Source organism: Stomoxys calcitrans, chromosome 1 (assembly GCF_963082655.1).
Source record: "Stomoxys calcitrans chromosome 1, idStoCalc2.1, whole genome shotgun sequence".
In the NCBI taxonomy this organism is placed as follows: Eukaryota; Metazoa; Arthropoda; class Insecta; order Diptera; family Muscidae; genus Stomoxys; species Stomoxys calcitrans.
Genome location: NC_081552.1, coordinates 155864707 through 155878096, shown reverse-complemented (window position 1 = coordinate 155878096; position 13390 = coordinate 155864707). Strand labels below are relative to the sequence as shown.

The following is a 13390-nucleotide window of genomic DNA, read 5'->3' as shown; positions in this document are numbered from 1 at the left end:
GTTTGTTTTAACGATAATGCAGTTTTATGCAATATATAATAAACATAAACACTTATATATATATATATATATATATTTTTTTTTTTTTTGAACATAAATAATAAAACCAAATACATTACTTGCACGCAGACATTACAACAAGTGTTTTTGTTAAAGTTTGTAGCTAATATTATGGATCCATAAAAACCTGATAACAATAAGAAAAGGCAAAATAAGGGCAAAAGAAAAGATGTGCTCTGCAATTAGAACGATACCAAGATATGGTCCAGTTTGGACCACAATTAAATTATATGTTAGAGACCTTTGTAAAATGTCTGCCAATTCGAATAAGAATTGCGCCCTTTGGGGTCTCAAGAAGTAAAATAGAGAGATCGATTTATATGGGAGCTGTATCAGGCTATATACCAATTCAGACCACATTAAACACGTATGGTCATGATGGTCATGAGAGGATCCGTCGTACAAAATTTCAGGTAAATCGGATAATAATTGCGACCTCTAGAGGCTCAAGAAGTTAAGATCCCAGATCGGTTTATATGGCAGCTATTTCAGGATATGAACCGATTTGAACATTATTTGACACAGTTATTGAAAGTCATAATAAAATACGTCGTGCAAAATTTCAGCCAAATAGTATATGTATTGCGCACACTAGAAGCTGAAGAAGTCAAGTCCTCAGATCGGTTAATATGACAGCTATATCAGGTTATGGACCGATTTGAACCATACTTGGCACAGTTGTTGGATATCATAGCAAAACACGTCGTACAAAATTTCATTTCAATCGGATAATAATTGCGACCTCTAGAGGCTGAAGAAGTTAAGATCCCAGATCGGTTTATATGGCAGCTATATTAAAACATGGACCGATATAGCCCATTTACAATCCCAACCGACCTACACTTATAAGAAGCATTTGTGCAAAATTTCAAACGGTTAGCTTTACTCCTTCGAAAGTTAGCGTGCTTTCCACAGACAGGCGGACGGACATGGCTAGATCGATATAAAATATCACTACGATTAAGAATATATATATACTTTATGGGGTCCCAGATGAATATTTCGAATAGTTACAAACAAAATGACGAAATTAGTATACACCCATTCCTATGGTGGAGGGTATAAAAACTGGGAATGGCGTCACTACAACACCAAACGGTGACGAACTATACTATAGCTGCCATAACACGAGGCATGAATTTGGCCGTGGATTTTTGGTTAGTCGGAGACTGAAACACCTTGTCTCCAACTTTACTTCGGTGGATGAGAGGCTAGCCACAATCCGCATAAAAGCCAAATTCTTCAACATTAGCCATATTTGTGCCCATGCCTCGACGGAAGACAAAGACGAGCAGACCAAGGATATTTTCTACGAGCGCCTAGAGAGAGAGAATATGACCGCTGCCCCGCCCATGATATTAAAATCGTTCTGGGAGATTTTAATACGAAGATATTGAAGGAGACATTTATGGTCCAACAGTCGGAAAGTTTAGCCTCCACGAGATAACGTCCAGTAATGGGTTGAGACTGATAGATTTCGCCGCGGCAAAAAACATGGTAGTTAGTAGCACCAGAGTTCAACATAAAAATATTCAAAAAGCCACATGGATGTCACCCGATCAAAACACGAGAAACCAAATTGATTTCGTTGTGATAGATAGAAGGCATTCATCCAGTGTGTTTGATATACGATCGATCCGTGGAGCGAATATAGATTCGGATCATTACCTTGTTGCAGTAAAGGTTCGCACCCGTTTGAACCTGCCGAGGAAAGTACGATCTGACACTGCACGGAAGCTGGACATTGAAAAGCTGCAAACACAAGAAATGGCAGTGGCATACTCCACTCAACTGACCCAACTGCTTGATGAAGGCACTCCTTGTTACGATGATATAATGGCGCAGTTGCAAACTATTGTCCACTCCATGGAAAATGCCGCGAAATCCGTACTTGGGTACCGGAAGCCTCCTTCAAGAAACCCATGGTACGACCAAGCATGTCGAGATGCTACTGAAGCCAAGAATGCGGCATATAGAGCAACCCTGCAATCAGTAGCAACGCGCCAGATGAAGGAGAGGTATCGGGAGAAAAGGAGAGAGGAGAAAGAAATAGGAAATGGAAAGACGTGAGTGTGAGCGAATTGATATGTACAGGAGTCAGAATAAATTCCGGAAATTCTACCAAAGAATTAAACATCAAACCGATGGCTTTGGTGCAGGTACATGCTACTGCAGAGACAAAGAAGGAAATCTGGTAACTGACACAGATAACATGCTGAGGATATGAAAAGAACATTTTACCCAACTGCTAGTGTCCGACGTTAGCGGCGAAGAGGATACCGCAGAACCAATCCCAGATGATGGTATTGAATTTTTACCTCCTAGTCAGAATGTGGTCCAAGTAGCAGTGACCCGACTAAAGAGCAACAAGGCTGCACGAGCCGACGGATTACCCGCTGAACTATTTAAGACCCGAAGCGACACGCTGATAAAGCGTATGCATCAGCTTATCTGCGCAATCTAGCTAGAAGAACGCATACCCGATGATTGGAACCTCAGCATACTATGTCCCGTACACAAGAAAGGAGACAAGACGGAATGTTCCAATAACAGAGGAATATCGCATACAAGATACTCTCGAGCGAACTGTGTGAAAGATTAAAACCTAAAGTCAATGAGATAATTGGGCCCTATCAATGCGGCTTTAGACCTGGTAAATCCACCCTAGACCAGCTATTCACACTGCGCCAGATCCTGGAAAAGACCCGAGAAGGACAAATCAACACCTACCATCTGTTTGTGACAACAAAGCCGCCTTCGCTACTCCTTTACGTTCAAAGGTATTTCAAGCCATGTCTGGGTTTGGTATCCCTGCAAAATTAATAAGACTCTGCAGGATGACACTTGCTGATACGCGTTCCTCAGTAAGAATAGGAAAGAATCTCTCCGAACCATTCAATACCAAGCGTTAATGGAGAATATAGGCAACCTATGAACCACGAGCTGTATGACTACGATAGCATAGTTACACACATCAAAATACAACGGCTGCGTTGGCTAGGTCATGTTGTCAGAATGGATGAAGAGGCTCCAGCAAAGAAGTCTTTTGAAGGCAAACACGGTGGTTCACGCAAACCGGGAAGACCAAAAGCCCGATGAAAAGATCAAGTGGTGGGAGACACCGAAACTTGGTGTCAGAAATTTTTGAATGAGCGCAGAAGATCGAGGCGCTTGGAACACTATTCTACGTTCGGCTAGTGGAACAAATATTCTGTCATAGCCAATTAAAGTAAAAGTAAAGTAACGTTATAAGATGAAGTGTGAAATGCTGTGTTAGTATTTCGTTTGCGGTATTATCCTTGGTGTCACAAGTGAGAGATAGAAAGAGGTTCAAATTTGTTCGTCATTGTTGTAATATTAAAATTGAACTAAAACACTGTGAACCATTCAAATAAAGTCATTGACAGATTGTAAGGCATTCTGGTGTATTCTAGAATTCACTCCGTGAAAAAACTGTTAGATTTTATTTAATTCAATTTATTAATCCAAAATTAGCCCTCCCTGGCCAAACATTAACAGATATACAAAAGTTTTGAGAAGCAATGATTTCTATTTAAAAATGCTCTCAAAGCTACTAAAGAGCGACTCAACACATATATAAATAAGAGGCCCGGCACAGGATAGCTGTGAGCACCACATATGAAACATAGAGGTCCGATCTGCGTGGCGTTCATTGCTATTACGAGAAGCTTAGCTGCGAGCTACGAGGCACGTCCACCGGTTGCGGATAATGGAATGCTCCATAGGGAGTAGCTGCTATGGCAGTTGCGGACAATCAGCGGTATCGAGCGAAGAGTCTCAGTGAGAGGCCGGGCGGCACCGGCTCTTGCACAAATACTGAGTGCATATGAGTCTCAATATGACAAGGCGATGTATTGGCACCTTAAAATAATAAATGGCCACATTGTTCCCGCGGCGATCGGAACTTTGGACCGGAACGAGCTTGCTCACATAGATGAGCTTGACGAGGATTGTCACCTCGACGACAACAACAGAGATAAGAGGAGGTGGAAAAGAAACTCTTAAGTAATGTTGATTCTCAAGTGCATCATATAGATATTTAGGCAAATGACCTCAACAACTGTTTGCAGAAAATGAAATTGGAGACTGCAGATGTCAACAAAAAAAGAGACTAGCTGACCCGGGCCCGCTCCGCTGCGCCTTCTTTTACTTTATATGGAACGAAATTTTCCTTTGAATATTTAATTTCGACAAAGAGCTTTCAGTGAAATACAATTCTACGCAAATAGTATATCGCTTGACTTACAGTTTAACAATATAAGTGCCTTTATCTGAATCCCATACATTTCGAACCGAACACTGATTTTGGTAATAAAATTCAATGATTTGCAAGCGTTGCTCGTTAGTAAGTCTATTCATGATGAAATGTCAAAGCATACTGAGCATCTTTCTCTTTGACACCATGTCTGAAATCCCACGTGATCTGTCAAATACTAATGCATGAAAATCCTAACCTCAAAAAAATCACCCTTTACCTCCTGCCTGTTCCTGGTAATAAAGGTCGGTTATTACAAATCGCCAGATTGCAACTTATAATATATTCAATAAGCAGCTCGCCCCTTTCGTTGACATCCGAACTTCCCCATAGCAAGAATACAGGCTCTGTGTCTCCCATTCCCCGTACCTTTGAGAAGTGTAAATCCCGGAATTCTTTGTCCATTAACCCTTCCTCCACACACCCATGGTTCCTGGATAAGAACTATGTCAAATCCCCCTGCCATCAGGAGGACCTTCCACAACTGTTATGTTAGCCTCGTCTTCTGATTCCACCAGGTGTTCATCCTCACAAGATTCGTTAGAACTTGTCACGATGCTTCGTATGCATTCAGGGGCAGGTGAGAAAGCTGTGGAACCACTCTTCCTCAGAACACTGGACACTAGCGCTGTGGACGATTCCTCCTTAGATTCTTCACTAGCTGCCAAAGTACTTTCTGATTTCCTTGCTTCCCCGCTGGCACACACCTTGAGGCCAGTCCAACCGGATGACGCACCCACACAGAGCTTGTCGGGTCCAGTTTCGATGCCTCCTGTCTCGATTGTGGCAGGGGGACTCAGCGTTCGGACTCAGCTATAAAAAGGAGGCCCCTTATCATTGAGCTTAAACTTGAATCGGACTGCACTCATTGATATGTGAAAAGTTAGCCCCTGTTCCTCAGTGCAATGTTCATGGGCAAAATTTGCAATTTGCATTACCAGTGCGAAGACATAACTACACGCTGTCTTAGCAATACCTTTTGGGCTGTTATCGCAGAGACCGTCCAAATCATCATCTTGTGGATAGATATCCACCGCCCAGAAGCCCAGAAGGTAGATCTACATGACCGAGAGCGTGAGGTTCAGCGCTACCTCTAGATTAAGCGGCATATCAAGCAGGTCTAGACAACATTTATGCGAGACGGTAGCAGATGCGGTAAATGGCTACCGGATGAATGTAGTCCTTGGCCTCCCATTGCACATGAAGAAATTGACCTACCCCGGCAAACCAGAGTAGTTCTGGCAAAATTACATTCCGGTAGATGCAGCCGCTTCAACTCCTACAGAGCAAGGATTGTTGCCGTCGTGCAAGATGTATGTCCAGATTGTAACCAGGGACCGCACAATACACGTCACCTGTTTAACTGCCCAGCCAGACCCATTCGACTCAGACTCAGATCCCTGTGGACGCACCCCATCTTGGTCGCAGAGTTTCTGGGTCTTGACACTCAATAGAATCAAGCAGACGAAATATAGAACACAACAAACTGCTACAACAACAACAACCACTTTAATAAACTTAACTTTCGGACTCTTGAAAACGAGTTACAAAATATTGATTGGAATCGAATCTATTATATGCAATCAACTGATGATCAACTAAACTTTACGAATGAATGAAATAGGTCTGTTCTCCTATGTACCACGCAACAACATAAATCAAGAAATTTCTGCTTTAGCAGATCAATCAAAGGATTAATAACACAAAGAGACTTAGCGTTTACAGAGAAATAATATAGACATACATTTGACGCGTTAAATATGGTATTGATTATTTAAAAAACTTTTTAGACAAGGTTAAATTGCTTTAATAATTTTTGGAAAAGAAATTCGATTTTTTCTTTGTATCACGGCAAGTGCTTGGTAAGTAAGGTATACGTTGAACATATTTTTAATTGTACGAATTAAATTGTCATTTAATAGTATAAATTGTGCATTGATCAAAATTATATTGCGAGCTGTCGTTTGAGGGCAACCCTGCTCGACGGTAACCCTGTTGTTGCAAAATGCTGGTGCAACTGTCAGCAATGAAGTACAATGGCTGAAATATCCCAAGCCAATTTGCAACATATCTTCATTTTGTTTATTGTTTTTGTTTATTTTTAAGCCAATTTTTTTGTATAAATAGGCCCTTCTGGCAAATACTTGTTCTTTTCTATTCGTGATACCAAAAAAACATGTAAGTCGTGCTTTGCATTTTTTGTTGTAATTTTTATTGAACTTGTTAAAGTTTTAAAGTGTTAAATGTAAATTTAACTTGAATCTTTATTTATTAATAGTGAATAAACAACACATTAACGTAACCTCACACCTTAAACACACACACACACATCAAATGTACAACCCTTATATTTAAAATACAAAACACATATCAAGCAAAATAAATATATCCAGCAGTTTCATCATTTCAAACATAAAGCCATACTTCAGTTTTGTTATTTTGGAAGGCCAACTGGTGTGAGACGTTTATTCATCGGTTCACGAAGAAAAGAAAAGCAACAATTTTATTCAATGTTTAAAGTCATTTTGTGTTATATGTTTGGCGGCAAGTAAACAACGTTAAAAAAAAGCCGTGGACGGACGGACATTTTGTGTTATTTTTAATGCAAAATTTATTTTGAAGAAGCCAGCCCTCAAATTTTTGCCAAATTTTGCATTAAAATCAAGCCAGCCTTTGTGTGAATTGTGTTACTTACCTTTGTGATCGAGATTCAGCCAAGTTTATGTCCAATTGTCAAGATCAGCCAAGAAGAACAAGCAGCAGAAGCACAAAAGGAACCCCGCCAGCCCGATATCAGCAATACGTCAGCGAAATGTCTGTCAACCACTCACCAAAGTCAGATACGCCAGCAAAAAGCCAACAAAGACAGCCACAGCTACAGCCAATGGACGGTACTACTCATGTCAATACGATTAATCCGCCTTCTCAATTACAACACCAGAAAACTGCAGCCAATTCACCAGCCGGGACATCAAAACCTGTAAATGAAGTCGGTGAGTTCATGAAGCAAATGAGAGTGCAAATGGAGCAGATGCAGCGTCAAATGCAGGTAATGCAAAGTGAGTACATTGCATCAACGAAGAAGATGCAAGCACAACTTGTTAATACTGCCAAACAAGTGGAAACGCAGTTAGCCAATCAAATGACGTCGACGTCCGCATTACCTACATCGACGCTGCCACAGCCGCCATCAAATATGCCAGAACCAATACTGCCAACATCTCAGCCATCACTGCCACCACCAAATCAGTCACAATATCAGCCGCCACAGAATCTTCTACAACAGCCGCCACAACTGTCGCCTCTACAACAGCAAGTTTATCAGCCAACGCCACAATATCCGCCGCCATCACGGTCTATAAATTCGGATATGTCTGTCCACAATTCGTATCCACAAAGTTTTATATCTGTTCCACACAAGAAAATTTATCCTCTCCCCACATTTTCAGGTCTTCCAGAAGAATGGCAAACCTTTTATGAAGCGTACGAAAGCACCACAGCCGAATTTGGATATAACAGCCTCCACAACATTATGCGCCTCAGAGATGCTATCAAGGGTCGAGCCAGAGAAACCGTCGAATCGCTGCTAGGTAATTCTGCCAACGTCGACACCATTATACGAACGCTGCTTGAAACCTTTGGTCGTCCGGAACAGCTGATTAGAAGCCAAATTGAAAAGGTTCGTGCCATTCCACCTTTAGCCAATGACAACCTGGAAGCCCTGGTAAACTTCGCCAACAAAATCTCGAACATGGCCACATTTGTCAAGAACGTGAAGGGAGATCACCATCTTTCCAACCCTTCATTGTTGAGCGAACTGGTCGCTAAACTTTCCACAAGCCGCCAAATGCAGTGGGCCGAAAAATGCCTCCAATTACAACAACCAGCCACCATAGTTGACTTTGCAGAATGGCTATCAGTACTGCGTCGCCTGGCCAATATCGTCCATGACACCTTGCCGTCAACTTCGACCAATGCCGCATCAAACCGCCGCCATTTTGCTGCTACTGCACCGCCACCAAACCGAAAATACGTCAACGTCACTGTCAGCCAATGTCCAGTATGTAAAGGTGAGTGCACTAACATAAAACACTGTACAGAATTTTTAAACATGTCCATCGACAAAAGATGGAACACTATAAAAGGGCTCAAGATTTGTTTTTGTTGTTTAAAACGTGGACATCAAGTTAAATTTTGCCACACAAAACGCCGTTGTGGCGTTAATGATTGCCCAAAGCCACACAACAATTTATTGCACAGTACACTTTCACAATCACAACCGGAGCCAGCGACCGAGCCAACTCATTTGTCCACGACGGGTGGGACACAAAATAACCGCACGGTCACGTCCGAAGCACAACGACCACAAACCGAAAGACGAAATTGCCATGCAGCTCATTCTCCCGATAATGTGCTTTTCCAGATTTTACCCATAACTTTGTATGGGCAGCACAAAACAATAAGCACTTACGCCTTTATTGACGACGGCGCCAACGTTTCTATGCTGGATCTGGAAATAGCACGAGAACTTGAACTCCATGGAGAACCTGAGCACTTGGAGCTGCAATGGCTTAATACTCACCGCGTAACACAGAAAACGGAAAAAATTCGCGTGACCATCAGTGGAGTTGGCCAATTTAACAGAAAATACTTACTTTCCAATGTTTACGTTTCATCGGATATGTCATTGCCAGTACAGAGTTGCCATATAGCTCATTTTATGAAATCCCAAAAAAGTGACAAAATCGCCAATTTAAATATGCGGGATTATTCTAATGTTCAACCAAAAATGATTTTAAGCTTAACCCATTCTTTCCTAACAGTTCCCATTGAGACGCCTACACTTTTATCCGAATTTGGACCCATTGTGTCAACCACCAGATTAGGCGCTGTTATATATGGACCAATTCCTGGTGAAGAACCAACAAACATAAAGAGGGCTTTTCACGTAAGGAAGTGTGTGTACCAAAATGATGTTTTGAAGGAGTTGAGCGATATGATGCGTGGTTATTTTGATGTGGAGACCCTTGGAACCAAAATACCCGTGAAACCTATAAAATCCAAAGAAGATGAGAGAGCAATGGGCATATTGGAAACAAACACAAAGCAAGTAAATGGCCGATATGAATGTTCGTTGTCAGGATTCACTGAATAAGGTTAAGCCAAGCGATCAGCCGATATACTTTTTTTTAATATTTGGCAGTACTTGGAATTGAGGATGTCAACTTGTTCTCTTTTTACATTCATTCTTTGTTTACGTTTTCTCCTATATGATGACATTTTCAATCGTCAGATTTGACATCCTTAATGATGTTTATGGGGCCTATCCACTTTGTGTTTTGCATGTGACCTAACCTTCTATTAGTGAATCCTGGTTCGTTGTTGTGGAGAGAAGATGTGAGACCGATCCCTGACTCATACAACATGGCTTTGAATCGTTTGTACTCTGTGGAACGTAAGATGGCAAAAGACAGTGAGTATAAAATGGAATATTGCGATAAAATAGCAGATTATGTTAAAAAAGGATATTGCCGTAAATTATCGGATGAAGAAAAATCTATAATGCGCGAACGGACCTTTTATTTGCCCCATTTTGGTGTAATAAATCCAAATAAAAAAGGAATTCGGCTGGTTTTTGATGCGGCGGCCGAGGTTATGAACTTCTCATTAAACAAAGCCTTACTTCCTGGCCCTGACATTAATAACTCATTAATTTCAATTCTTTTTAAATTTAGAGAATCCCCCATTGCTGTATGTGGCGACATACAAGAGATGTTTCACCAGATCGCCATTGCCAGGAAAGACCAAGATAGCCAAAGATTTCTGTGGAGAGATGGCAATCCTGATCAGCCTGTGGACACTTATGTTATGGAAAGGCTTATTTTTGGAGCCACCTGTTCACCAACCATTGCCCAATATGTCAAGAATAAAAATGCGACAAAATACATCGAAAAGTCACCAAGAGCCGTCCATGGTATCATCGAACGTCATTATGTGGATGATTATGTCGATTGTTTCGAAACTGAAGATGAAGCCCTTAATGTTGTTCGCGAAGTGGTAAGGATCCATAAATCCGGTGGTTTCCATCTTCGCAACATAATATCCAACAGTGAACGAGTGGCAATACTATGTGGTAATAATCCTGGCAATGGCGAGAACAGTGGCAACTTTCTTTTTGGTGACAGCATAGAACGGGTACTCGGTATTCATTGGGCACCAAAGACAGATGATTTTTGTTTTCATTTGCGTTTGGCCAAAGTGGACAAAAATATATTAAATTTTACAAAGGTGCCAACAAAAAGGGAGATGCTCGGCCTAAATATGTCCGTATACGACCCATACGGATTCTTGTGCGACTTTATGGTGACGTCAAAGGTGCTAATGCAGAAGGTCTGGAAATGTGGGGTAAGTTGGGACGAGCAATTGCCGTCAGAAATTTATAGCCAGTGGAAGTACTGGTTGGAGCAGTTATCGAGATTGGTGGAATTTAAGATTCCAAGATGTTACGCCGGTGGTTTTAGCAGCAGCAATGTTGATCTACATGTCTTTGTGGATGCAAGCGAAGAGGCTATGGCAGTTGTGGCATATTGGAGAGTGGTAAGTGTCAGTGGTGTTAAAGTGATGTTTGTAATGGGCAAAACAAGCTGTGCCCCGACACGGTATCACACAATACCAAAACTGGAATTGCAAGCTGCTGTAATGGGCGTTCGAATGAAAGAGGCCATATTAAAAAACCATTTGTGCTGTGTTAATAATGTTTTCTTTTGGTCAGATTCTTTTACGGTGATACAGTGGATTCGGTCAGATCACCGAAAATACAAGCAATATGTGGCAAATCGTGTGGCTGAGATATTGGACGGCAGCAGCATTGAACAATGGAGGTGGTGCCCTGGTAACGAGAACACTGCAGACGAAGGAACTCGCTCAAAACTGTTCAAGCCATATGAACCCGAAGGACGTTGGAAAAATGGACCAACGTTTTTGCGGAAGGCGGAATCGTATTGGCCGAGTGAGGTGCACAATCAAATGAAAAAGGATGAAAGTGGCTCAGAACTGCGATCCAAGCACAGAGTTCTGGTGGCTCAGAAGGTATGTTGGTGCATTCCAAATATTGATAATTTTTCCAATTACAGAAGGCTGAAACGGGCCATGGCATGGGTGTTCCGGTATGTGCAAAACATGAGGCGTAAAATCAAAGGTGAGGCGTTGTTCTTGTGTGATCTGTCGCTGGAAGAAGAAGAGAATGCCGTGTCTTATCTGTGCCGTCATGTGCAACATCAACAATACGAAGACGAACTTGAGGACCTGAAAAAACAACACTCAGTGAGCCAAAGCAGCCAATTATTGTCGCTGAATCCCTTTGTTGGCCAAGATGGCTTAATTCGTGCGTCTGGGAGAATCCAAAATGCTGCCTTTTTGAATCTGGAAGCCAGGCAGCCCATAATTTTGCCGAAAAATCATCGGTTCACCAGGTTATTGGTGGAATTCTACCACAAAAAGTTCCTGCACATCAACACTGCCACTGCTATGAGCGAAATACGTCAAAAGTACTGGGTGCCATCACTGCGTCAACTATTAAACAGCATCCAGAGCCACTGTTCCGCCTGCAAACTTCGTCGAGCCAGGCCACGTCAACCCCAGATGTCTGCCTTACCGATGGAGAGGGTGACCCCATACGTTCGAGCCTTCACATACACAGGACTTGATTATTTTGGCCCAGTAAGTGTTGGAATCCGCCGTCAACGTGAGAAAAGGTGGGTTGCTCTTTTTACCTGTTTTACAACCCGTGCCATCCACCTGGAGATTGCCACAGACCTATCCAGCGATGCTTGCCTGATGTGTATCCGCAACTTCATTAATAGAAGAGGTGTCCCTGTATCCATAAGAAGCGACAACGGGACCAATTTTGTTGGCATAGCAAAGGAATTACAAGGTATTGATATGTTTTTGGATACTAATAGTCTCTCTTCAGGTTTGACGGCACTGGGCATCAAATGGATATTCAACACTCCGTTGAATCCAAGTGAAGGCGGCGTATGGGAACGGCTTGTGCAGTCCGTGAAGAAGGCATTGTACATCATGTTGAAGGAGCAGGCTCCAAAGCTCGAAACGCTCCAATCGTTTCTAATCGAAGCAGAGAACATCATCAATTCGAGACCCTTGACTCATCTACCTGTGACTCCCGAAGACCCGGAACCATTGACCCCGAATCATTTTCTGCTTGGGTGCACTAATTCAACCCAAACTCCGGCACCATATGAGCCCAGATTGATGTGTCTTCGAAAGCAGTGGCGTGTGGTGCAGAACTTAAAGAACGGCATGTGGCATCAATGGCTACGTGAATATCTTCCTGAGCTGACGAGAAGGACGAAATGGTGTTTGCCATCACAACCGTTGGACGTGGGCTGCCTTGTTTTTATTTGTGACCCAGATCTTCCAAGAAGCCAATGGAAAAGAGGGCGTGTCATCGAGCTCCATCGCGGCAAAGATGGTGTAGCACGTTCAGCCGAAGTGCGCACAGATGTGGGTGTCTACCGCCGTCCTGTTTCCAAGTTGGCCATACTAGACGTTGAAGACTCTGCTGGTGAAGGTGAAGCCTCCCCCTCTGGGTCAGTTCACGGGGGTGGGGATGTCGTTTGAGGGCAACCCTGCTCGACGGTAACCCTGTTGTTGCAAAATGCTGGTGCAACTGTCAGCAATGAAGTACAATGGCTGAAATATCCCAAGCCAATTTGCAACATATCTTCATTTTGTTTATTGTTTTTGTTTATTTTTAAGCCAATTTTTTTGTATAAATAGGCCCTTCTGGCAAATACTTGTTCTTTTCTATTCGTGATACCAAAAAAACATGTAAGTCGTGCTTTGCATTTTTTGTTGTAATTTTTATTGAACTTGTTAAAGTTTTAAAGTGTTAAATGTAAATTTAACTTGAATCTTTATTTATTAATAGTGAATAAACAACACATTAACGTAACCTCACACCTTAAACACACACACACACATCAAATGTACAACCCTTATATTTAAAATACAAAACACATATCAAGCAAAATA

The 13390-nt window shown here is 42.0% G+C and overlaps 1 protein-coding gene across 1 annotated transcript; it reads left to right on the top strand.

Moving 5' to 3' along the window:
* The first annotated feature begins 9760 nt into the window (after window positions 1–9760).
* LOC131997147 (uncharacterized) lies at window positions 9761–12976 on the top strand. Its single transcript, XM_059367597.1, has one exon. The coding sequence runs from the start codon at window positions 9761–9763 to the stop codon at window positions 12974–12976; it is 3216 nt and encodes a 1071-aa protein (XP_059223580.1).
* Window positions 12977–13390: the final 414 nt, after the last annotated feature.

Excerpts from the sequence above, each read along its gene's own strand:
- LOC131997147 (XM_059367597.1), top strand. The coding sequence starts at position 9,761 with ATGGCTTTGAATCGTTTGTACTCTGTGGAACGTAAGATGGCAAAAGAC.